This window comes from Liolophura sinensis, chromosome 6 (genome assembly GCF_032854445.1).
Source record: "Liolophura sinensis isolate JHLJ2023 chromosome 6, CUHK_Ljap_v2, whole genome shotgun sequence".
Taxonomy (NCBI): Eukaryota; Metazoa; Mollusca; class Polyplacophora; order Chitonida; family Chitonidae; genus Liolophura; species Liolophura sinensis.
In genome coordinates this window covers 14,472,706-14,500,617 of record NC_088300.1, presented here as the reverse complement: position 1 = coordinate 14,500,617, position 27,912 = coordinate 14,472,706, and the positions used below count along the sequence as shown (strand labels likewise).

General features: G+C 36.6%; 1 protein-coding gene across 1 annotated transcript in view; it reads right to left on the bottom strand.

The window, feature by feature from the left end:
- Window positions 1-408: 408 nt before the first annotated feature.
- LOC135466795 (pleckstrin homology domain-containing family D member 1-like) overlaps window positions 409-27,912 on the bottom strand; it is a 42,699-nt gene continuing 15,195 nt past the window's right edge. Inside the window, exons 3-14 of the mRNA XM_064744487.1 lie at window positions 19,418-19,507; window positions 19,077-19,153; window positions 15,176-15,267; window positions 14,716-14,768; window positions 14,311-14,405; window positions 13,785-13,878; window positions 13,291-13,451; window positions 12,507-12,597; window positions 11,396-11,437; window positions 10,195-10,345; window positions 9,570-9,707; window positions 409-3,353 (exon numbers count right to left, since the gene is read on the bottom strand). Coding sequence (XP_064600557.1) covers window positions 3,184-3,353; window positions 9,570-9,707; window positions 10,195-10,345; window positions 11,396-11,437; window positions 12,507-12,597; window positions 13,291-13,451; window positions 13,785-13,878; window positions 14,311-14,405; window positions 14,716-14,768; window positions 15,176-15,267; window positions 19,077-19,153; window positions 19,418-19,507 — 1,254 coding nt within the window. The 3' untranslated portion in view covers window positions 409-3,183. The remainder of the gene's footprint in view (window positions 3,354-9,569; window positions 9,708-10,194; window positions 10,346-11,395; window positions 11,438-12,506; window positions 12,598-13,290; window positions 13,452-13,784; window positions 13,879-14,310; window positions 14,406-14,715; window positions 14,769-15,175; window positions 15,268-19,076; window positions 19,154-19,417; window positions 19,508-27,912) is intronic.

Sequence of the window (27,912 nt, the reverse complement as noted above, 5' to 3'; positions counted from 1 at the left end):
GAACATCATGAATCAAAATGTTTCTTTTTTAACATCATAGTGTCTGGATGTGAAGTACTGAAATGTAATAACAAAAGTGATATCTGAGTGAAATATCACTTTTATCAGTGAAGGATATCCTGGTATTTCGTCTTCATATAAATAACAAATGTTGTTACATAGCAGTTTTTTGGTGTCCATTCCCAAGTCTGTACAGCAAATGACCTAAAAACATGCCTAAAAATATGATTAAAAATGTTATAAAATATTTTTTTTGGGCTGAAATTAACATTGTTCCAGTAGGGTATTATCTTACCTTCCGAACAAACCTTGAAACATCTTTCTATGATCTACAAAACTATCAGAATCGGGCAGAATGTGCAAATTAGTCATGGGCTAAATTTTAAGTCATTTGCTATTAAGTAAAAGAATACACAAAACAGAAAATCAGTATTTGGTTTTCAGTTTTACTGATCTGTTTAACAAACATGTTCAGAAATACTACTATGAATGAAATATGAACATCCAATTAAGCCTTGGCATAACCTGTAGACATATATACAGTTCAGGCATCAATGAATATATCCATCACCATTGTACATATCACTGAAGGCAGAGAAGTTCTCAGTATGCACATGTGCACACAGAGGGCTTGAATCTATACCGTAATTCATGAAATATTTTGCACGATACTTGTAACACGGCACTGAAAGAACACTTCCACCAGAGCATATTTTGGCAGAACTAACCTCTACAGACAAAATTCTGTGGTAAGGCGTGAAGCAGTGCAAGTCTCAAATCTGACCAGTTTGGTTGTATGTCCAAAATTAAATCACTGAGATGTGCAAATTACATCTGAACAGATGTATTCTTATGTGAAAAGTCATTGAAGTTTTGAAGACTATTCATATACACAACAACAGACAAAAAGAAAACCATACCAGTGGCTCTATCTTTCCACAACAGGTCAACTCCAGGCCCATGAACATGGTAAACAAGGTTATGCTGGTCTGTAACACATCTATATCCTAAATGTACCTTAAGTTATCACAAGGCCTAGACCACAGAGCTAACAACCTCTATTGCATCTAGCTATAGACATGCTAATGGTCAGCTCTACTAATTTCCACATATTAATATGTATCAAAATTGCTAACCTCCTACATTTATCTGTACCTGTCTATACCACACCCACACTCCCTTGCCCCTACCCAAAAAAGATAGATTACAGTAAACAAAAAACACATTCAAATCCTCTATAAATGCCATGCCAGCTTAAGACTGGTTTTGTTTGAATACTGTTACATTGTTCCTGGAAGTAAAAATATTCCCATGCAATTCAGTAATTTACCAGCGAACAAACACCTACTTTAAAATGACATTTTACATTTGCCATGAAAGTTTTAATATGAAAATATTTTAATGTATTATTACTGAGAATTGGACGAGATGTGCATTCAGAAACATTACTGTACATGTTAAAATGTGTAAATACCTGCCATAAGCACTTTTATCAACAGAAGTTAGTGCAGAAAGGGTCTAATATTTGTTAGACTAGCTTAAAAATTATTTAATATCTATAACTAAGACAATACACAGAATATTTACTTATCAAGCTGTCACTAACATTTCATAAGCCACTCCTGATTGTTATGTGTAACACAGTTCATCAAATGTTGCAGGAGGAAATCTAGCAAAAAATTGCTTGTCGCGTTCAAATTCCAAAAACAATGATCAATAGAAATTTCTAACAGCCAACATTTTCTTATTGTTTCCTATTAAAAACATGTCAAATTTACATCGCTAGCATCGAGTCGCATTTCCCACTTTGTAAATGTACGTGCATAACAAAGTTATCTCCCTTGTTGGTACCTGGTATCATATTTCCAGGAATATCTTGACCAAATGACCAAAAAGAAATCAACATGATCCCATGAGAAAAAAATAACTCTTAACCACAAAGGAGAAAAATAATAAAGAACATGAAAAAAGCTATTGCACATTTTTCAGCATGCATGCACTTGTAGAGTATTAAAAATACAGACAACACTCCAGCTGTTTGTATTCAATACAATGCTCTGTTTGCGGCCCAGTACAGTTTTAGCTGAATTTCCAACCCATAAGGAGGTGAGACTTGTTAATGTATTTTCATATAGTTTTCCCTCACATTACACAACACACTGTATAGCAAACATGAGCCTAAAACCCAGGATGATCTATCAACTGGCCAATAGGAATTGATTTTTACCACAGTTTTAATATCAAACTGATCTGTAGAGAGTCGATGACTTTCATTATACTTTTTTGTTTCCCTTAGTTAAGACAAGTAAATTGATAAGCAAAAGACAACTGATACCATCACAAAAACATGTTCATTTATCACCTTTTGTCTATGGATCCTTGACATTTTGATCTTGGTTTATTAAACCATAAATCAGATGTACTCCCTATTAAGAGGCGTATTAGGAGATAGAATGTTCTTTTTTGAAAATCTTTACTTCCTTTAACCCCACTTACAATGTGCAATTTATGTTTAAAAGGCATACAAGTTAGTTATATTATATCTGATAAGTCCATATCTTGTATGTACATAGGCATATTTTCTGTGTCATATAACAAATAGCATGGTGTATGAAAATAAATGTTTCAAAAGAACAATAATGTTGCATGAAACATCCCTATACATGTATACAGGCAATCACAAGAGGCATGAGCAATGTACTTCAGTGGTAACAAGACGGATCGAATGTGTAACTCTGCCACATTACAAAATATGGGAGGACGGCCTCTACCCAAACCAAAACTGCTGCCCTAAAACTACAGCATGTGCACACCACAATTCCACGGAAGTATGGAATTCAAAGATGAACCACAAATGCACAATGTGTATGTATGTTGCAGGAACACTCTGAAAATGATCCGGAGAAGTAACACAAGCTTTTAGTTGATCACCGCTACAATATCACATCTTCAAAACTATTAAATAGTGGTACAAAGTATATATAAAACTGTGATAGACATGTGCAGAGACGGAGGAAAATACCAAACAGATCATCTTTGGTCTCTTTGTATAAACAATGATCACAACATCTGGAGGTGCTGGATGGAACTTCATGACAACTATGGCAGCGTGGATCCCACTTCCGACACCAGGCTTTATGGTGTATATGTGTTGTGCTGGTGGCTGAAGCATTGGCCTTCATGTCACAGCCTCTCTGTGAAAATAGGAGACATCAAGCTGGTTTCATCCAGGCTGTGGTTCAGCACAGGCACGGAGCGCGTATCACGGTACACGGTTGTCGCAGCTCGCCGGACAGTCACTTTCTCCCGATCTCCACGCAACTCATCCAAGCTGGACGTTCTATGTCTCAGAACTAAAAGAAAAAAAAAACCCACAAAAAACACTGATTATTGAACATACATTTACTATAAAAAGGTCATTCTAAGAAAATCAAAAACTAAGTTCTTATCAAAAAAAAGAGCAATGTGAACATCACAGGTATCTTTATCAATTTCAAATATTTTAAACTTCATGCTTCTAAAAATCTACTTTGTTAATTTCACTCACCGGATATTTTCAAGACAATTCATAATTCAAATTTATATAATACTGTTTTTTAGATGTCATCTATATGTTCCACCTTCTTCCACAGTATGTCTACATGCATAATTACTAACTCTGGTACCATATGTAAGTTTTTTCAAACATACCTGTATTTTACAGGTAAGGCTTGAAATAACTACTTCAGGAAACAACTCTTTAATGGGAATACAGATCTCCTTACAAGTGGAAAAGGGTAACTGGTGAATATATGGGATAATAACATGTCATTCATATTTAAAGAACATGTGTATGACACAATGCACGTGGCCTGATAGATACATGTGACAAATTCAAGTCCCTGTCCTCCTACAGGATATCAATGCATTTCTTCAGTACAACAAAATACGCTTTGCTTTTTCGACATGTGGAATGGAATCATTCATCAGCATTCTTTCTGTATTTAACTGTATGATCCCTGATACAGATGAAGACAACAAAGCTTGCCTTAGATGTCTAGGACTATAAAACTGAGAAAAAAAAGAGTATAAGTGATGCTTTGATGAAGCTAGAGCTAGACTATATTCTGAACTCATAAGAAATAGGGAATGGTTTGCCTTTACTGCATGATCTAGTGTAAAGATGAGCCATGAAGGTTACAGCAAAGAGATGTGTGCATTTCCTAAAAGGCCTAAAAAGTCTTAATTTCTCTCAAAATGTATAAGATAGTGTAAATCATTCAACTAGGTCGATCTTTACCTTTCAATGAGGGTATTATTAGTTGTGATTTACCTGTATCTAACTCAGGCAAGCCAAAATGTTCCCATAAGATTAAAGAAGCATATCTATTCATAACCATACCCATGCAAAAAATGCTTTGTTTTCAAATCCTTATATTTTGGCAGAATGATGTTTGTGTGTAATGTCAGGCAGGAAGTATCAATTTATAACAAATAAGTATGTTCACTAATACATGTGTTACCATGGATATACATTTTTATGTAATCACACGTTCAATCAATTGCATCTGTAAGCTCTGCCAATTTGATGGTGTAGTTATATTTGATAACCTGAAATAACATATCTGTGCCTGAAGACCTGGTACCAGTTGTTCAAAAGTGACATTGTCTGAACAGGAATTGTAATATTGGTTTTAAGCAGCCTGCCTTGGATGTCCACTTTAATAGCTGATAATTGTACATTTCCAATGTCTGGAGATAGCAATCAAAATCAAGGACAAAGGTAAATGATACTGAAGTGACCAAAGTTTAATTTCTGGAGGATTCAGCTTATACATATACTTTATAAATCTCAGACATTTCAAGGTAAGGACCGCCTGGAATTACACCCTAATAAACTTTTCAACAACTGAGCCCAGTGTGTTAACAAACACGATAAAAAAGTACACAAGTGCAAGCATCCAACAATGGCGAGTTACAGCCAACCCACTAGTCCTTGTACGCAACAACAACCACAGTTAACTGTGGGGACAGAACACTTTTTTTCAGTTGATTTTATATAGTTGTTATTGTCGCTTATGGTGTAGACCAGCTGTTTAGCTTATGTAACGCCCAGCTTCTGTCACAAACTTAGATTTCCACGCAGACAATTTCACCAAAAATAACAGCCCAATCACCCTGTAGTTACATCATGGCCAGCACTGGTAAACCATGTTTTAACATTTAATTCAGCCATTTAAACCTTTTGAATCAAACAAGACAACCCAACGTCTGGCAAGTCTCAACAAGGAATTTGCTGGCTTTTCGAAAATTTCTTCCAGCTTAACTTTTCGTTAAGAACTAATTTGTTTTTGTTCTTTTTTTATTGCCTTCAATTACATGGAATTTGGATCTTCTTGTCAGGAGTTTATCTTTTGGTATACTGATTCTGGCTGTGACATGACTACAGTGTGGCTGACTCAGGGAATCAGTGCATACCAGATGTAAAGAAAGTTTTGAGCTGTTATTTTTAGTGAAATTGTTCAAGTGGAAGTCTATTTGAGGAAGACTGGGCGTTACATAGGAACGTTCCATCTTAGCATTGGGCTACCACCTGCTGCGCCAACTTTTACCGTATCAGATTTGTCTTCAAAGATCTTTATATAGTGCACAATAACAACCTGAACCACCATATTTGACCCAATCCAGTACATCAATAAGTACCACCCACACAACAAACAGTATTAATAGACAGATCAAGTTACTACGTGCCCCTTACCACGACTGCTTTCCCAACGTAACACTATCAATTACCTCTTTTTAACATGCACAACGCCAAGGGTAACTTCACTTTTCTATCATTATCTATTAAAGGCAAAATATTTTATCATAAAGACATTGTCTGCCATTCATACATGTATGATGTACACTGTAAATCTCTCGCATACAGGGTTTAATTACTAAGGTTTTCCAGGCTTAAGAATTATTTTAAGACCATTTCACGCTTGAAATGATAAGGGAAGTGTCATAACAACTACATTACACTATTTTTTCATTATAAAACTTAAAAAAAAAAACTGAACACAAAAAAAATAACAAATAAGTAAAAATATAGAAAAATCCAAATTAGTGTATAATAATTTATTGTAACTATACTTACACTGTAAAAACCTAAGATGTAGGTTTAGAGGAAAATAGTTTTAAATGATTAATGTGTCCCTATGTACTTCAAGGAAATATTTGTGGATGGATCTGTTCCTGGACGAGATCTGAGGGGCCTGAATCAGGCATTCTCTCTCTAATGATACTATTCAACGCCATATTTCCCAAAGTTTACACTTACTACAGCCCACGGAAGCACTGTGCAGCACTAAATCAACACAGAAAACTTCAGACATACATACAGAATTATATGTCCATACAGAAAACACTTAACTAATGTTGCATATTTCATCAACAAAACACCTAAATATCCTTTATCATTTGTAACTGATTTTTGAAAGTGATGCTTGCTACTATACACGTAATACAATCTAAACCTATATACGTTTCATCCAAAAGACAAAGAAAATTTGTTACAGTTTAAAATTACATTCGAGGAATTTTGCCAATTTAAAAATACAAGTACAGGTCCTTCTTGTAAAACTAATGTATACACATTTAAAGGAGAAGAAAACTTTAAAAAATGACACTATAGGCTGAAAAGAGCACATTTTGTTCTATCTGGTGGTGCCTGCTGCATAATTTTGCCATTTTTCCTCGCCATACATGTAAAGCCTGAAAACAGTAAAGATGGCATAAATCACTGAGTCCTTCCCATCCTCCAGCTTTAACACGCTGTAATTTATGCTGGGGGTATGTTGCCTCTCAGCCAATGAGAGATGTTAAATCTGCCAGCTTGTTCATGTAAACTCGGAATCTATGTCCTACATTCCAGTTTCCTGATCGTTGAGCAGAAAACGAACTATACTTTTCGCTACCTTCTGGGGAAAAAAGTTCTACCGCAAATGTAGAAACTGTACTTAGGCGGTTTCCGACAGCAATTCTTCTCCTAACACAGAAGACTTCAGGACTAGTTCTTAGGCAAAATGGAATCACCCACAGCGGATTTTGTCGCTTACTTTATTTATAATTTATCAACTTGAGGTACTTATTAGAATTTTTATCTGTGAGGAACCTGTGAGGAAATGCATACTCTTTTCAATGGTATCTGATTGATATTTAAATTTTCTTCTCCTTTAAAGAACATTTTACACTTTATTCAATAAAAATTTGTTCCTCCACAGTCTTTTTCTCACAACCAAAAATTAGGTGCAAAGAAAAGCACGCACTGCATAGTGAAAAACCAAAAAAAAAAACAAGAAACAAAAAGACCCAGAATATATAAGTAGCTTGGTGCAAAACGCAGACAAAACTTTCAAGTGTGACAGAAATGTGACAAGGAAACCGGAGAAGTTACCTCCCACTACACACAGTTATCTCCCTTATGTTGACTGCAGGCTGAACTCGTGGGAGTCATTTAAGGACAAGATCTCACTTGTGGACGCTACAATAAGAAATTGTTATTATCTCTGTATAAGTTGACGTGACAGATTCTGTAGCTGTGACATAAAGAACATGCTTAGTTAGTTGTGGGAGATGGTAAGCCAAGCTACCCAGTTAATGCGTTAGTACCTAGGTAACATTCCCGGGGTTTGGCGGGGGTGAAGTGGGAATGGGTTAGTTAACTACTAGTTTAAGAACCCAAATCTTACATGTCAAACATAGACAGGGTTTCCACCATACATCGCCATTGTCATTGAGAAGGCCGCTACAAGAAAAGAAACGTTAAGGGAAAAAAATATCATCATAATAGTGCTGTTACATCATCACTGCAGAGCTGTTAGCTGAAATGATTAGCAAGGGGGGAGCACTCTGTGTGAAGTTTGCTACTAGTGATAACACGAGCATAAATACATGTGCAAGTCCATATATGTACATATTCCAAACAAATTCTAATCTGGTAGCAAGAGAACAGCAGTAGAACATTGAATTACACTTTGTTCAGGCTCAACCTGAGTATTTCCTCCTTCAGCTTTTAAGATTATGAACAGCATATGTTTGCAACTGTACATGTGCTTTTATGTCACATGGATGGCAGTGGAGTTCTGACAATCAAAAGCAGACAACTTCATTCTTATAACAGCCAGTGGAAGGAGTTCCAATCATTTGAAACGCTCAGTGTCAGTCATGTTTGACAGTGGCTGAAGTAAGCAATTCAAAATTGATTTTAAAGGAAAAGACCTCTGAAAACCAAAGTAGGCATCACTATAAATGTAGACCACTTAAAGCCATTCATAAATATACTTTCATTTATTTTTTTAGATTTTTATGGAAAGAGTTAAAGGCGCTCAAACATTTGATGTGGGCTTTATGGATCACACTACCAGAGGTTAGGAACTCTGATGTCACAGGATGTTTATCCATAACGACACTGAATGTTGGAATAACTCTTTGGATGCATGAATGAAAGATTACTTTAATAATGTTACCAAAGATTCCACCCATCCTGTGAACATCAGGATAAAAGGTGATGTGACGTCACAGTTCTTGGATACCGTCATTATGGCTCACAAGCCCACCATAGTTTTCAAATATCTGAATACCTTTTAACACGCGCATAAAAAATAAATAAATAAACAAATGAAAGAATTTTCACGCACAGTTTCCTGTTGTCTTCACGACGAACCTGACTTCATATTTTAGCTTTCTTTTACTTTAAATGATTCATGCTTAAGCAGCCGTGTGCTGTTGAACATGAGTGACTTTGGTCCAGTGAATCATTTATTCTTATTCATTCATCTGAATTGTATTTAATGTTGTACTTTTTCATGACACAATATGTTATTGATATAACGACTTTTCCAAACACCTGGATATTACAATAATGGATTTTGAACAGTGACATATAATGATGGTAACACACCTGTTCAGCAGTCTACTGTGAGATACAACTTCTGTCTGTGCAAATCCAGGCGTCAACAAATATATACATTCACATTTTTGTGAACTACTCAAAAAACTTTAGCCCTCCTAATGTGTAAAAGCTCAAATACCAACAACAATCTATTCTACAACAACATCTCGCATCTGATAAGTATGTGTACAAAAGGCTTTGAAGGATAACATGAGTCTTATTACAGCACACTCCACCAAAGTCATGGGGGTTATTATAAATAAGGGTGGGGGATACACTGTCTATTACTGCATTATAATACAAGTGGGTACCACAGTTCTTCAACATTTACTGCATATTTTATGTAGATTTTTAAAGAATAACTGAATAATGAATGAGTAAGGCTTAAACGCCATGCCACCAATATTTTAGTGTTATAGTTGAGGTAACATCTAATGAAATCCTGATGCTGGTCATCGAAGCTGATAGACATGTAGTTTCGAATTACGAAGATGTACACGTACAGTTAAACTGCGTATCTTCAAACACATGCCAAATGTCGAAGAAGTTATGCAATACCCATGTGTGTGTGTGTGTGATCTACTTAGAGCAAAGATTGCAAGAAATATACATTCCATTAGCAAATAAGGTAATCTACAAGCATGTACAAACTTACCATTGGACCTCCGCCTACTCTCAAACTTCTGACTTCGGGCTTTTCTCACAATAGTTTTACGAGCATGGATAGCGTTCTTCACAACAATAGGTTTATCTGAGTCTAAACTAGCCTCTGCTGCCAGGTCCTCGAAAAACTCTGTCAAATACAAGTACAAACATTATATATTTGATTTGTGTTTTATGCTGTGAAAGAATATTTCACTTATATGACGGCGGCCAACATCATGATGGGAGGAACTCAGCAAAGTCCGGGGAAACCCACGACCATCCGCAGGCTGCTGGCAGATCTTCCCACGTAAGTCCAGAGAGAAAGACAACATAAGCTAGATTTGAACTCAGGTACAAACATTAAATAAATATATTTAATTTATGTAAATTACATGTACATGAACAAGAATACAACAGAAAAGGGATTTTCAGAAGAATGAAATGTAATATTGTTGCCAAAACATACAGGATTCACTGACAGCACTGTGGCCTCAAGCTGTCAGCCGATCTATTGGTCTCTGATAAGAGTGCCTCTAATGAAGTCACTAGCATATCTTCCAGACCTCATTCCAGGACGTCCCACTGACCCTATATCAGTAAGCACCATACTACAGTCAAAACCACTTTTTACATACTCTTAAGTCTCTTCACATCCACAATCATTTCCTCTTTGACCTTCTCCTCTATGTTGGGCGTTTCGTGGAGAACTGCCCGGTCCAGATTAGCCACAGATAACTCAGCATTCCTCAGCCTCTTCTCTGCATCCAGACGTGCTCGCACTTCCTCCTGGTAACAGCAACAACGTCATATCAAACTTGAAAGATGATAGATTGATGGATTGGTGGATTGCCTTTTAATGCAGTTTAATACTCAAGAATTTATGTGATTTTGGGAAAGAATAATGTGACATTTAATAAGGGAATTGTCTAACTCTGTTAATTATAATATAATATTATAAACTGTTAATTATAAATTAAAAATAAAGTAAGTACAAAATCAACCTTCCTTGAGTCCCTCATGCATACACACATTTACACACAAAGTTATGACTCTGTTTACTCTATCACTCACTGCACTCTGTCTTCAATTTATTTCTTTATTTGATTGGCCTTTTACACTATCCTCAAGAATATTTCGCTTATACGATGGTGGCCAGCATTATGATGGGAGGAAAACGGGCACAGCCCGGAGGAAACCCACAACCATCCGCAGGTTGCTGAGGATGTTCCCACGTACAGCCAGAGAGGAAGCCAGCATGAGCTGGACTTCAACTAACAGTGACCGCATTGGTGAGAGGCTCCTGGATCATTACAGTGCGCTAGTGCACTAATGAACTGAGCCACAGAGGCCCCCTCTGTCTTCAAGTACTTCAGCTTCACAAGGCTTGTTCTAAAATCCATTTCCCATCCAGAACTGTGTGGTTTTCAAGGACTGAAAATTTTGTGAAACAGGACCCAAATGAAGGGAACAATACATGTACATATCTGTCACACAATCAAAATTCAAGGCCAATTATTTAAATACACAGATATTCTTCTGGGATAGATAATTCAAAGGTATATTACACAGTACTAAGAAACAGGAAGTTCATACATCTAAAGTCAACTTCAGCCATATTAATTTCAAGTTTATGTTTAACAAAAACTCACCAAATTTCAACACATACTAAACATGCTACTAAAATGGCTGAAATCAATTTCTCCAGACAAAAACCTTTGGGGAAAATTGCTGAAATCAAATTAAACTGACAGTTACAGATGTAAAAAAAAACACAACAACAACAAAACAAACAAAAGAAAACGAAACTTAAAAGTCTTTATGCCAAAAAAACCCCACCTTTAATTCTGCTTCAGTCATCTCTTTCTGTACTGTCAAGTCCTGTAAGTAAACGAGCAATGCTGTCAATTATTTCCACGCATATTATCCAAGCATCTTATGGCAGTCAAGTTTTGAAGAGATCATGAAAGAGTCGACAGGTGTATATTTCGTTAGCTATTTGATTAATGCAGTCAGCATTATGGATAGAGGACACCTGAGTGCCAGGGATAATTGAACCACCTTGAGTTACTAGCAAACTTTCACACTCCTGCTGTACAGATGTGCACACCACATTGGTGGCTAACAAGTGGTCTTCAACATTAATGGTGTACAAAACAAAAAAATTACATAAAGCTCAGATGAAAGAGTGCAAAATGTTAGTCGTAAATGTGGTCATCCAAATTTTTTTTTATTTTTCTTTAAAGAGATACAAATAATTTTTGTATGGTGTGTAAGTGGGATCACTGTTTAGTATATGCTGTCTTTGCATAATAATGTTGTAAATGAGAATGTAACATATGTTTAATAAATATATTTGTACTAGAATTTGGTCTTTTCAGCCAGCAAATGTGTTCAACCTGGATTTTGATCATTTTATATTTTAATGTATTCATAAATATTAATATAATTAAGATTACATGCATGTGTTTGGATATATACAACAAATTCACATTCACACAAACTTATTAGACACACACCACATCTTTATTTAAAGTACTATATTGCGAAGGCAATATAATTACTAAGTGGTGGTCCCGAATACCCACCATACATAAATATTTTCAATTACCATTTTCTCCTGTAAGAAAAATATCACAAAAAAAATATCATAAAGACCATATTTGCAAAGAAGTTTTCAAGCTCTTTCATGTGATTATGGCATCATTTTTAAGTTTTCTTCTCCCTTACAACTGTACAAATGCCCACACAAAGTCAAGCATCATTTTACTCTCTGTCACCACAAGGTACTATGGACACTGAGGGCAGGGTAATCCACAAATTGCCTGTCCATGGCTGTGATCAACCCAGACCTCCTGTGTCTTAGCGATCAAAACATGTGTCCTAACCACTAAGATGACTAAGTCGGGCCCCACTCTCCTGATGAGAACTACTTTTAACCCTTTGTTACCTTAATTGTGGCTTGAAGTTCCTGAGCATGCTCACTGAAGTGCTGCTTCTCCTCCGCAAGCTGCAAGGCCCACTCCTCATTTTCTTTCCACCTGAAAATTTGATAATTTGGGTAATGTACACAATTTCAACCAATCTGCAAAATAACAGATTTTATACAAAATGAGATAAGACTAAACAATTACGTTACATGGATTCTACAGTGTTTTTTTTTTTTTTTTTTTTAGGAAATGGGCTGTACATATTCTGTCATAAAACCATCGTAACATATTCAAGATTTCATACTGTCATGGCGTTCAACTTTATATACCCATACACAAACCCTAATGGGGACCTGTCAAATGCCCAGCAGCAGGACTCTGACATCATTTGGTGATATCAAATGTTCCTTTCTCAGCTCATCATGATGACATGACATTAAAGACAGTATGACGTTATAATAGAAACTGATGCATTGTAACAGTGAGGCGTTGTGCTGTAATCGATTCTTGACGTAACAATGGCTCAATGCCTTCACACTTGTGCCACTTCACGGGATTAAAAAACATGCCACCTTCCCATTTACTTAATTACCAATATACCTGTAAATCCTTTCTTGAGATAGTTTTGTGCATGTATTTTTATATATCATAAGAATTGTATTTTATTGAAAGTTGTATGTATTAGTAAAAGCCAGTTACTCAAACTTTTCTTTTCAAAATGATACTATACAATGTCTGGAGGAAACTTTATAGCAGGGCACACCAAGAGAAAACATTTCATTAACATGTATTTTTCAACCTTACCTGTTTTCAGCCTCAGCTTTTTCATGCAGTAAAGTCTCTGTTTTCTCTTCAATTTCTTTTAGATATTTCCTTAGACCTTCTGTTACTTGAGCCAAATTCTTGTTTTTGGATTCTCTTTCTTGAAGTTTATTGAGAATTTTCTCCTTCTCTTTTCCAAGATCCTTTATACAAAAACATTAGCATGACAATACTTAGTAACATCACTAGTCACAACAACATTGATCACAAGCTTCACTCAAAATTCCCATACATGAAATTGTATTTAAAACTGAACCACATTCATAACGAGAGTGTTATAAAGCACATTTGAACAAATGTTCATTTAAAGCCACTAGTACCAGTATCTGTAAAAATTGGTTTGGGGCATTACTGAACTTTCCATTTCTACACTATTCACAACACCCAAAATTCTATCTATTCTCAGAACTGAAGCTTGTTTTATCAGATTTGTTGTCAAACAACTGGTTTCCGGTTTCAACTGCCATGTATTTTACCTCTAGTGAGGCTTCCTGGCGAGACAATACTTCAGTCAACTCTGATCTCTCTGTCTCAACCTTGGACATCGTATCCTGCGTCTCTTCTAATTCACTGCAACAACAACCATGTGCTTTATGAAACTTTGGAGTATATTATGTTATACAAAGATGAAACATTTACACAGAAATGTACATGCAAATTATTATAACAATCAAATCAATCTAATATGCAACAAATGTAGTTGTCTGGCTTCTCATGGGGTGTTTTCATTTTCACATAAAGGGCTTAAAATTATCATTTTCATGCCAACACTTCAACCTTTCTCATAAGAAATTAATCAAACTTCACAAAAACATTTGAGGTGGCCTCTTAAAATTGGTCAATCAATCAGAATCAAACAAAATCTGTCACTTTAAAAATACTAAATACTCAACTTTAGGTGAATTATGTACAGTAAGTAGAGTGCAATATATACATATATGTTCAAAATATACAAATCTGGTCGTCAGCCCCAAATGAGTATCGGCAATATTACCAACTCACCCTTTGATTTTGTCGTATTCTTGCTGTAATTCGTCCATGAAGGACTCCATTTTTGTTTTCTCCTTCTCCAGCTCTTTGTTTAACTTTTCCAGTTCCTGTACCAGAAGTATCCATATATCAACTGGCAGCTTAATTACAGATGGATTATCTTCAGTTTCACTTAATACAAGTCCACCGAACAACAACAATTACATGAAGTAATATCTGTACGCCTACATATGGATCATAAACTGTGCTGAATTGTGCTGAATTAAAAGCTCTAAAACCTTAATGCAATGGTCTACAGAATCAAAATTTTCACAACTTCTATGTTGTCAGAAGACAAACACTCATAAACTACAATGGAGTAGATGTAGTTGTTGGACAATCAGAGCAGTGTAATCATCAAAGAATCCCTAAACTTACCTCAGTGCGAATTTTTTCATCTGATAAAGCCAACACTTCAGACTGTAGTCTATCTGCAATTGTGAATTAGGACATTGTTGAGCCAGGAATCCATTCTGCGGTCAGACATGTATGTATGCACAGCCTATAAGCTCCTTAATCAACATACTTGTAGGCCACTATTTACAAGACACACAGCACTGTATTCGACCTAAAATTTCATCCACAACCAAGTAATTCACATTTCCTGATTTTTCGAGTTACGCAGATCTTAGAAAGACCTTTTCAGGTTTGTTTCAAAGGTGGGGTGATAACCTACTGGAAAAATTCACATGAGAGTTTCTGCACCAAAAGTAATATTTACTGACATTTGATTGCCTCTAAAATTACACTATTTGGAGTGATTATTTACAGAAAATATACATGTAATATCAGCTGCAATGCTACAATTACATGTATATATGTTTGAGCACAATCTTACCAAAGACATCCTGCTTCTCCTGAGCCATCTGCTGTCCCTGGGACTCCAACTGTTGTATCATTGTATCTGATAGCTGTATATTTGACCAGGTTCTGCAGAACACCAATGGCACAATCATTATAATGTCATACTAAAGGCTAAAATTACCAGCAAAATTATCAATCCCATCAACTGCGGCTTGCTGACGTAAAGATGCATGCAGAAAGCATCACATATGTATGTACTTATAAAGCAATGCTTATTACAGATTGTAAGGATGATCTCCCCTCAACATTTCAGCTCTCATGAGCCATGTACGCTCACAAGGGCTATCAAACAATACACATGTTTGTAATGAGGTTTGTGTGTGTCAGGAGTACCTTTGCAGCATAACCCTAAATTATCATGAGTCTGGTATTACATCTTAATGGTAATGTTAATAATTATGCAGTTCATGTTAACAAAAATATGATACTCACATCCCACAATGTTTACAATGACCAGACATACATCTAGCTTTCTGGTTTCAAGAAAACAATCAATTTCAAGGATCCTATAAATACTCGAGGTTACAAACTTAGACTACTTTTTTAACTGATTTAAATGCGATACTCAAGAATTTTTCGCTTTTATAACGACAGTCAGGTTTTATGGGTGGAAGAAAGCAGAGTGGCCAACCTTTTAAAAGTTGCACTGATTACTGGTTATTGTTGAAAACGTCCCACAAGCAAAGTGACCAAGGGAAGGTAGAACAACAGTACAGACACATTTAGGAACCATGAATTAATTTACAGCCCTTTGTTTAACTTTCCTTGTTTAATCCCAAACTTATTTCTTTTGCGTAGTTTAATAAATGTACATAATTTATATTTGCTCTATTTGTGCACATTAACAATGAATAGGAAAAATAAAATGGGACTGCAACCATATGTGTAATACAACATGTTAATCTACATGTGCAAGAGTAAAAGGCCAAATGTTATGTAATATACGCATGACTTTGTCGCCTAGTACACCTGCATGTACAAATATCACCATACAGATGTATGAACATGAAATATAGCCTGAACATGTACACCTATGATCAGTGTGCTGGAGGGAGGGGTCAAGGAAGGAAAACACCCTTTTTATCTCTGTATACTTAACATGGCTACCCACCACAGCGAACAAGGAAGTTGGTGTGATATTTAGTTCAATTGTGTCGTAACTGAATTACAGGTATCAGTGAAATGCAAGGATACATGTACCGGTACACAGACAGCCCAGGTATAGGGCACCAATTCAGCATACCAATATATTTGTTGTAACACATTATGTTTGAATAAAGAGGATTGGGGGTGGGGGGGGCAGGGGGGTGGAGACCCTAGATGACACAGACAGGCTACATATAAATCTCCAACAGTCATAAAACATAATCTAATGAGTTTAAGTAAAAATTCTGTTGTGCACCCACATACACTGCCATAGAATTATAGTACATGTAACCATGTACCAGTTACATGTAGAATTTACTTCTGTGGTTTGTTGTGCACCCACATACACTGCCATAGAATTAAAGTACATGTAACCATGTACCAGTTACATGTAGAATTTACTTCTGTGGTTTGTTGTGCACCCACATACACTGCCATATAATTATAGTACATGTAACCATGTACCAGTTACATGTAGAATTTACTTCTGTGGTTTGTTGTGCACCCACATACACTGCCATATAATTATAGTACATGTAACCATGTACCAGTTACATGTAGAATTTACTTCTGTGGTTTGCACCATTATGATCTGTGTGGAGGTCCTCCACTGAGAAAAATATATCACAAATGGCCCATGGTGTGATTTAAGTGTTGGTAAACAGCAAAACTAAAGCTGTGATAAGCTCAGCAGGGGTCCATGGTGATGTGTTTATGTAGACTGACCCCTCCCTGGCCAAAACATGACTTGGCCATTACATCCACTGGCCTAATCTACAGCAGCAGTCAGCTGTCACATCATGTACACAAAGCCAGGCTACTCCACGCCCCAACAAGACAACAGTAGTCTTTCACAGGCCTTGGTCCTTCCCTCACCTTACACTGCGGCTGTGCCCCTGTTTGGCTGCCCTACAACTGTGTTAACACAAGGTAAACAGTTGAGTAATAGGCGTGAGCTTGGTGATTCTATAGCAGCAAGAGCTTGTCACACCTTCCCCACAGGCTCTCATTTTTTTTTTTCCTTCTTGTCATTTGTTTTCCTTCTGCACAGCCAGCCAGGACATATACCACGTCTTTCTACATCTTACAATGAAGAGGCTAGGTCGAAGAGCGTCTTAAAAGAGGATGCCTTGTACATGTGTACCTGTGCCAGTGATGTTAAGCCTCATGACTTAGAGCAACAGTTCTCAACAGGAACACTTCATGAACACAGCTTGTGACAATTGCAGACAATAAACGTCTGGCTGTAAATTTAGTGTCGATACTTTGTACAACACCTACATGTACGTAATGCTACACAGGGTTTGCACATGACACTATTGTCTCAAGGAGAGCAGTTTATAAGGAGCTTTAAAACGAATTTATCTGCCTATTCTATAGGCTTGTTGCCCTGAGATCTTTTTCTTTGCTAAAATCATGACATCTGCAGTCTATAGTAGACATGATCTCAGCAGATATCCTTCTATGTGAAACAGGGTTGAAATATATTTATTTATTTATTTATCTGATTGGTGTTTTATGCCGTACTCAAGAATATTTCACTTATACGACGGTGGCCAGCATTATGGTGGGTGGAAACCGGACAGAGCCCAGGGGAAACCCACGACCATCTGCAGGTTGCTGGCAAACTGGTTGAGATATATATAATACAATACCGTACGTAAGAACCATAAACACACACTGTACATGGGTGCCACAAACACACACTGTACATGTGTACCACAAAAACATACTGTACATGGGTACCACAAACACATACTGTACATGTGTACCACAAACACATACTGTACATGGGTACCACAAACACATACTGTACATGTGTACCACAAACACACTGTACATGTGTACCACAAACATACTGCATGTACATATGTATCACAAACACATACTGTACATGGGCACCACAAACATACATGTGTACCACAAACATACTGCATGTACATATGTATCACAAACACATACTGTACATGGGCACCACAAGCACATTCTGTACATGGGTACTACAAACACATACTGTACTTGGGTACCACAAACATACTGTACATGTGTACCACAAACAAATACAGTACATGTGTACCACAAACACATACTGTATATGGGTACCATAAACACATACTGTACATGTGTACCACAAACACACTGTACATGTGTACCACAAACATACTGCATGTACATATGTATCACAAACACATACTGTACATGGGCACCACAAACATACATGTGTACCACAAACATACTGCATGTACATATGTATCACAAACACATACTGTACATGGGCACCACAAGCACATTCTGTACATGGGTACTACAAACACATACTGTACTTGGGTACCACAAACACACTGTACATGTGTACCACAAACATGCTGCATGTACATATGTATCACAACCACATACTGTACATGGGCACCACAAACATACATGTGTACCACATACATACTGTACATGTGTACCACAAGCACATTCTGTACATGGGTACCACAAACATACTGTACATGTGTACCACAAACAAATACAGTACATGTGTACCACAAACACATACTGTATATGGGTACCATAAACACATACTGTGCATGCAAATGCTAATGACAGAAAACCAATTCAACATTAAATGAATATCTCTTTTTCCCACGGGCTTGCTTCAATATACAACACCCAATGCTTGTCATGCTAGTAGATAAAGGTTATTTTCTCAATCATAATGGCATATGAGTACATATTAGACTTACACTCTTCCAGCTTTCTGTAGTAATTCCAGCCACTTGTCTCTTTCAAACTCATTCTCTGCACCCAGCACTAGGTTACCCTGTGAAGTTAACAAAAGGGTATATTTACATGCACAAATAATTTGGAGAAATAAATGCAACCACATATAAATGTAAATGATTAAATTTAAGATGGCATGAATCTGGCTGTATAATTAATAGTATGTATATTCCACTGGTCTTCTATTTATACTTCAAAATAATGATACATATCCAATGTACATGTCCAAACATTTTATATAATAAATTTGAAGTTATTCATGTTCATTGCTGGAATGCACAAAATACTTGTAGACTGAACATACCTCCATTTCAGCACTCTCCAAGCACAGGGCAAATGGCTGATTTGCTTCCTTGGTAGCAGTGACTCGACACTCTCCCATAGGGATTGCCCCCTGCAATAAAAGAGTGAATAAATGAATGACTATGGCTTAATTATCACCACATCAGCAATATTTCAGCCACATCATGGCGACCCAGTGGGGAATCAGAAATCAAATAAATGTATTATTACAATGAGCACATAAATACAAAGCACCAAGGTTTCTTTATTTGATTGGCATTTTACTGCCTACTCTCAAATATTTCACCTATACAATGACAGCCAGTATTATGGTGGGATGAAGCTGAGCAGAGCACGCGGGACACCCATGACCATCTCCAGGTTTCTGACAGACCTTCGACATATGGCTGGTGAGGAAGCCAGCATGAGAAGGCACCAGGGTTTAACCTAAGCACTCTGGCTTCTTTCAGAGGCATTTAGGAGCTGGGTTGGTATAGATTGACAAAGGCATTACTTATGGATACCAACTCCTGGATTTATTGTGTTGGTGACGTTTCGATGTAGGTTCTTACATCGTTTGATAACATATGGTTTGATAACGATGTAAGAAGCTACATCGAAACATCACCAACACAATAAATCCAAAAGTTGTTATCCATAAGTAATGCCTCTGTCAATCTAAGCACTCTGGTTTCCTTCAGTAAAACTGCATGTTTCTCATCTATGTACTGGTAAGTGAAATATTCTTGATTAACTTATGAACAATCAATCAATCCACTTGTAAAGGGCAGCCTTAACTGAAACAATTGCTCAAGTAGGTATACCTGGGAGTTTTGACAAAAACTGATAATTTAGCACAAATCCAACCAAATTCTTGATATCGGAATTATTTTAAAATAGCCAAAATAACTGCATTTCACAAAATATTGCCTGTCCATGCACTGCCGTTCAAAATCGATAATATAGTTCCTAAAACTAATAAAGCGGATTGCATTATAACCTGTTCAAACCTTACAATCATTTTAACACTGTAAACAATCTAATACAGGTAGGAGTCTTATATTCTCCGAAAGGCAATAATTTGAGCTATTCTTGGTGAACAGAGACAATTTGATTCAATTAGCAAAATATGGATTTCTTAAAACACATCTCACTTTTAAGACAGCCTCAATCTGAATCAATATTCATTTACATGTATGAAACAATTTGAAGAGATTTAGATATAAAGATGAAAAGAAAAAACTAAAAATGTTCACAAATATATGCTGAGTAAGGATACGAATAAGGAAGCAAGCAGAAAACAGCAGAATCACAGCCTGTAATCTGAGATTGGTCAATTTAAAATACAGTGTATGGGATCTCAACATAAAGCATATATGTATGTTTGGGTTTTATAGCATACTTCACAATTTTTCAGTCATATGACAACGAGGAGTCATTAGGTGCGTGTATATGTATACTGTGTCTTCTGGTTGCAGGGCGTCCATGCCCCAAAGTGCCACTGCCACTGAGTTACATGTATCATCCTGAAGACACTTTAGACATGACACCCCACCCAGTGAGTTTGATCCCATTATCTCTCAACTTTGAGGAGGACTACTAGGACCACTCTAACCACTACACCATCAAAGTGCCACTGCCACTGAGGTATCATGCTGAAGACACTACAGACATGACACCCCACCCAGTGAGTTTAATCCCACTATCTCTCAACTTTGAGGAGGACTACTAGGACCACTCCAACCACTACACCACCAAAGTGCTGCTGCCACTGAGGTATCATGCTGAAGACACTACAGACATGACACCCCACCCAGTGAGTTTGATTTTACTCATCTCTCAACTTTGAGGAGGACCACCAAAACCACTCCAACCACTAGGCCACCAAAGTGGGCTAAACAACTGTTCTCTACTTTAATGTATAGAAAGATACATATATATATATATGCCTACATGTGGACTTGGTTACGAGGTTACAAAATTAGGTCCTAAAACATAAGCCAATAAAGTCTAGGCCAAACAGGAAATCCTTGTTGTACATGAACATGTATACTGCGTACATGTAGGTCTCAAACTTAGCGATCAATTCTTCCTCTGATGTATGGCTCCTGTTTTAGCCTTTGACATCCTGGTCTCAGCATTAATTTACATTGACATATGAAGCAGTACCACTAGCTTCAGAAGATCAAATTGGCAGCTAAATGTACACATGCCCAGCACACATAAGAGACATTTGAAGATGAACAATTAACTGACAACACTTCATCCTCCACAGGCCATAGCAAGATTCACATCTTGAATCCTTTGAATACCATGTCCTTCATCCTTTAGCAAAAGATCATATTTAACTGCAGTATGTGCACATCAATAATTGGATTCAGGAGACTATGCCAATACATGTACATGTATGTAAAGTTGGACAACCAGATTGGCAGGTTTCCAAGTTCCAAGATCACTGTTACCTTTACACATATAACACGACAATCAAAATATGTCTTGAATAGTTTTGTTGACATAAGCTATCTTAAGCCAGTGTAGATATCAGGAAGTGACTGATCCACATGGTATTGCACAATCAAGTACACGTACAAACACAGCTATAAAATACACCAACCTTCAAAGCCCTTTACATCAAGCAAACCATTCTAAAAGTCTGCTATGAGGTTTTGTATGTAAACTATATATGCAGGTAATTTTTTTCTTTTCATATACTTTGACCAACGACCACAGAAACCATAAATTAAACCTTAAAATATAGTATTGTTGCCATTTATGTCTTCAAAAGATCAGATTTTGTGTCTTACATTTGGGTAAAATGTTATCATGTGGCATGAAGCCATTGTAGCTATGAAGATGTTTCATTAATGTAATATAATGTAATATAATGTAATAATGTAATATAGTATTAATGTAAAGTTACCAGTATGATGTCTGCATGAACCACAGGACTACAGAGATTGCAGCTCTAAACTGGGTTGTACCCCAATTTATTTATTTTTTAATTATTTATTTATTTTAACTGTTTCATCACTGTTAATAAACCCTTATCAAGAATTCTTTACTATTACGGTACATGTAATCCGTGACAGACAGGCTTATGGGTGCTGCAGAAGAGACTGAAAATGGTAAGAGCAAAACTGTTGCCACCACATCACTTAGAGTACTTGACAAACCTGCTGACATTATCTAAGCTGAACTAGAACCAGCAGGCGTGCATGATTCTGCTTGGTGGACTAGTGCAGAAGCTGTACCAATATATATAGCAATCACATGGGATAAATTATGACTCGAGCAGCATTTCACAGCTCTCCACCTGTATAAGCCGACAAAACATCTGTAGGTATTTGTGATATTCATGCCTGAATGACACCAGACATTTATCAGTAGTCATTACCTCAGGTGACTCTCCCTAATGCTCAAAGAGCAGCCAAAGATTTGGTCTAACTGGTACATTGTCACACTGTCATCAAACTGCATCACCATATACTGTATTCACTATCCCTGAACAGATGCTTATTCTAATTCACACTTCTACATGTACCATATTTACTGACCTACATATGAACAGTTCTACATATGACACCTTTCACCACAACAAAGCAGCAGGTACATGTATAATACACATAGCTTTATTATGCTCAAGCCTAGATCACCATTACAGTGAAAGGCTTTTTTGTGGTGGGGCCTATACAGTAATACCTTTCACATAAAGTATAGCCAGCCAGCCAGCCAGCATAAAACATGCTGATCTACTATAACATACATATACCATATTGTTGGAACATGTATACATGTTTACATGTACACAGCCATGTACATGTACCTTCATCACATACCTTACTTACAAAGATTTTTAAAAAAATTATCAATGCATCCATATTCAAATAAAAGTTAAATACACATAGTTAAAGACAAATAACAACCTTCTCAACTTGGTACAAAGGAAATTGCTCAATATAGAATTTAGAAAAAACTATTTTTCTGTTCACCAACATCTCCTCAGAAGGCATTTTTGAATACAAAAATACAAAAAATACATTTTTATTGCATTCTCAAAATTCTTAGTATTCATCAAAGAAATCCTTGACCTTATTTTTACCTCTCTGACAGCATGAATGAATGAATGAATGAATGAATGACTGAATTTCAGTATATTTCGACACATCATGGCAATCTCGGACAGAATGGTACGTGTACAGTACATCATGTACATGCATTCATATCTGCTAACACCCATGTCCACTTGAGCCAAATCTTTATGTTGAGTACAAAAGCAGCCTGCATGGTCAAGCTGGTATTAAGGCTGAACAATCTCCCGGTGTTTCATGAATCTTGACACAGTAATAATACTTCTGTCACACTGACAGTTACTTCACTGCTTGCAGGCAAAGAATTTCACGGAATCTGCAGGAATTCTAATTAGAGCAGATTCCTGCAAGGTTGTTGCCTTTTGGAGTGTGAGGGTTTGAGAAGAAGTGCTGAGATCTAATCAAATAAAGCCTGTCATCTCCATGGCGTTTGATGTCTGATCAGGCCAGCAGTATATTATATCCTTGTTTCATATTTTTCATTCTCAAATGGCACGGAAATCTAAATATTCTGATTTTCTTACACGTTTAGCAGAGAAAAATCCAGCATTTCCTAACAGTACAAAATGTTCACACCTATACTTTAACCTGTTATTTTTTCTGAACTGTTACCACAAAACCTTCCAAAAGTGTTCTTTATGGATTAAGGTAATATAAATTAACGATACAGGTTTTACAAGAGGGTAAATTTATATGTAAAATGGTACATGTACATTATCACCATTTCTATTAAAATTCCAAACCAGGATATGAAAATACCACAGTGTCATGTACAAAACCATATATATACCACACCTGAGAATCCTACATACAACCGTGTACGTGTACATATACATACATAGCAATTCTTACGCTTCTACAACAGACAGATGAACAGAAAAGGTTATTTTATGTCACTTCTTACAATGTGGGATAATGATCATGAAATGAAATACTGTAACTGGAAACAAAACTTTGAATGCAAGCAGCCTAAATGAAAGGGCCACTCAACTGGCAGGCCACAGTTAATCTGTACAAATCTCATCAGTTAGAGAACAAGTGGAGGTGAGAGGTAGGTAAACACTGGTGTGGACCGAGGAAACCTGAGATTCCCCAAGGGCTCACACAGTAAGAGTTCACCTATTTCTTCTAATTTTTGGGACAACTGGTCTCCTCGCTTTAGCCAAAATATATGTAATTGTAGCAGGAATATTGAGTTTCTTTTTTCTCACATGGTTAGACCATCTAATAAATAACATACTCATATCTTCACTCTTTGACAAGGCTGATAAAGACATGCAATATTTTCCTTTCAACATTACTACTATCTCTCATTAACATGAGAAGAAGTAGGGTACATCAAAGCTGAGACTCAATCCTTTACATCATCTTATAAGGAGAATAATGCAGAGTTGATAAAAAACAAAAGGGGTACATGTTAGGGCCTTTCAGTTGTATTGGGCAGTCTCAGGCATGTGATATGTGACAAAAAAGTATATGCCCAAATTCACCATTTTTATTCTTGCCTGCATGATCACCAGATATGCCAAAGAATGTCATAACTTGATTACACCAAAGCATCCAGTATCATCAATGAACAGGAAGTTACATAAGGATACCGATACTCAGATCATGGAGACATGGGTGCCAGTGGAGGGGGGGGGGGGGGGACATACGGGTACACATCCAAACGTCATGTCACTGACATGATGTAAGACCTACATGTACTATATATGTATATCTGACAAGAAAGGTTCAAACCATACGTGAACACATATTACAGCAATCATAAATAACTGAACTGTAATTTTCATATATATGTAAATAATGAAACATAACAACTTAAATCACTCTGAATATATAAGATGACATAATAAGCCTTTTTATGGCCTTCTGTTCTATAATTACCACATTCACAACACGAATACAGCAACATGATGCAAATCCTTAATAACCACTTGTGCAAATTAATTTTAATGGATTATTTTGGTTTTTCAGAACTCTTCTGATTGAGATGCAACCGCCTTTTCACAAATAAATACAGCTGTATGTAATAATATCTACACCCAGTGTGTATAGGAAAACTGCTACATCAGAAATGTCACATCACAACGGATGTATAAAGGATGTCCTGTAGTCCTTACAGCATTTCAGCTAACAGCGTTGTTTCCCAAAATATACTCCATTTTATGGTGTAATCGATAAACATGACTGAGATGGAACAAGTTAAATCTGAGTTAAGCTGTTGTTGAAATGCCAATCCTTCACAAATGACAGCCACACAGATGATCATTAGGCTGGAATAACACCTGAGCCCACCCTTGTCCTATACACATCTAATTGGTTCCGTCAGGCATACCTGTATACTACATGCAGGTGTGTGAGCTAGCCTGCTGTCTGCAATGGGTATTTAATCTTGTAGCATGTTTGTATGGTAGCATGTACAGAATGCATGCAAGTATTTTGATAATATTCCTACCGTGCAATACATGTACATTATAATAGCATCAATTTAACTGTCTTGGCTCTAATCTTACAACCATCCGCGATAGCACAGTTAGTAGAGCATCTGCTTCTGGAGTGGTAGATCCAGGATCAATCCTGGGTCAAGTCACACCTAAGACCTTAAAAGAGGAAGTTGGCATTCAGCATGAAGGGGATAGTGCAACGACTGGTTGACCCGCATCTGTATAATGACTTGGGATAGGTGCTTACTTGCCTTCCGTAAGTCATCTCAGTGAAGCTGCACTAAATAAAAGAGCAGAGGAAATATGTCCTGCAACAAGGAGGCACATTAAATGCACTCTAAAAATTCCTTCGTCGTCATATGACTGAAAAATTGTTATGTTCGCGTTAAACCCCAAGCACTCACTCAATCTTACATGTAGTTTAAAAGCTCTTGGGTTGTACGCCTGTCTTTAAAAGGGGAAGTCTGCCTGCCTGTGTACAGGTATAGTGCACATGCTTCTGTACATGTGGCTTTATATTTCAATATTGCATCACTGTTCAAACATACACATGTACACATTCACCTACAATGCATTAAGACATGTCATTTAGAAATTAAAATGGATTTTTCTGATTTTTCTTTTTCACGGATTTGGATGGTTTAATTAATTCTGTCCATGGCCCATGCAGTTTCACACAGCGGGTTACAGCATTTTTTTATTGTACAGTTGTCATATGATATTTTGTACGTCACTATTACCATACCAATGTCATATATGTGCAATTATCGCAGGTTTCTGAACTGGGCCCTGAAGCCTACCAGTATAAAAGTGACGAAGAAGTTCCTACAGAAGCATATCTGAATGTCATTGGTGCTATTCATGGCCAGTTACAGGTGAAGACTCAGATCTTTGGATGTAGGAGACTGATATTTCGATACATCAATACTCAGATCAGTGGATGTAGGAGATTGATATTTCGATACATCAATACTCAGATCTGTGGATGTAGGAGATTGATATTTCGATACATCAATACTCAGATCTGTGGATGTAGGAGATTGATATTTCGATACATCAATACTCAGATCTGTGGATGTAGGAGATTGATATTTCGATACATCAATACTCAGATCAGTGGATGTAGGAGATTGATATTTCAATACATCAATACTCAGATCAGTGGATGTAGGAGACTGATATTTCGATACATCAATACTCAGATCTGTGGATGTAGGAGATTGATATTTCGATACATCAATACTCAGATCAGTGGATGTAGGAGACTGATATTTCGATACATCAATATGTCATGCCCATGTGCACATTACTCAGATTATGAACAGTTCCACATTTACCAGTGTCTCTATTTGGTTGCTATGCACATGAAAGATGTGCAGCTGTGTGTGTATCACCATTCATGGATGTATTGGAAAGAAAATCCAGTTAGCACTGGATACAAGATATACATGAAAATTTTATAGTTAATCAAGGACAAAATATACACTGTGCGAACTTTATACAGTGCATAAAGAAGCATGGTTTTGTTAGGAAAAGAGAATCTTTATACAATAATGTACCTCTTAAATCTGAATTAAATAATTCAACATATTACAATCTGTCCTGATACATTCATTTGCTTTTTTTTTTTTAAAAATCCAATTTCCTGGATATCAAGGATGGTAGATGAAAATCACAGTTCACGAACGCATGGATATTGCTTTGTGGCTCTGCAATATTAGGATTAATCTGTCAGGCAATGTATTTGAGAGAGAGTGTTTCCCACCACCAAATCTTAATTAACATACATGAACTTTTTCTACAAAAAGGGAACAATTTGTCACATAAAAGCCACCTTACTTATTTCTTTTAGTCAAGGTTTGACACATGTGCATGTAAATAACTTGTTTACCTGAAAGTCCAGTTTTAGTACTTCACTGTACATGTAAGTTGTCGTGCTTGAAATCATGACAGTAATGCTTACGGTGTATTAGCTTTCTGGG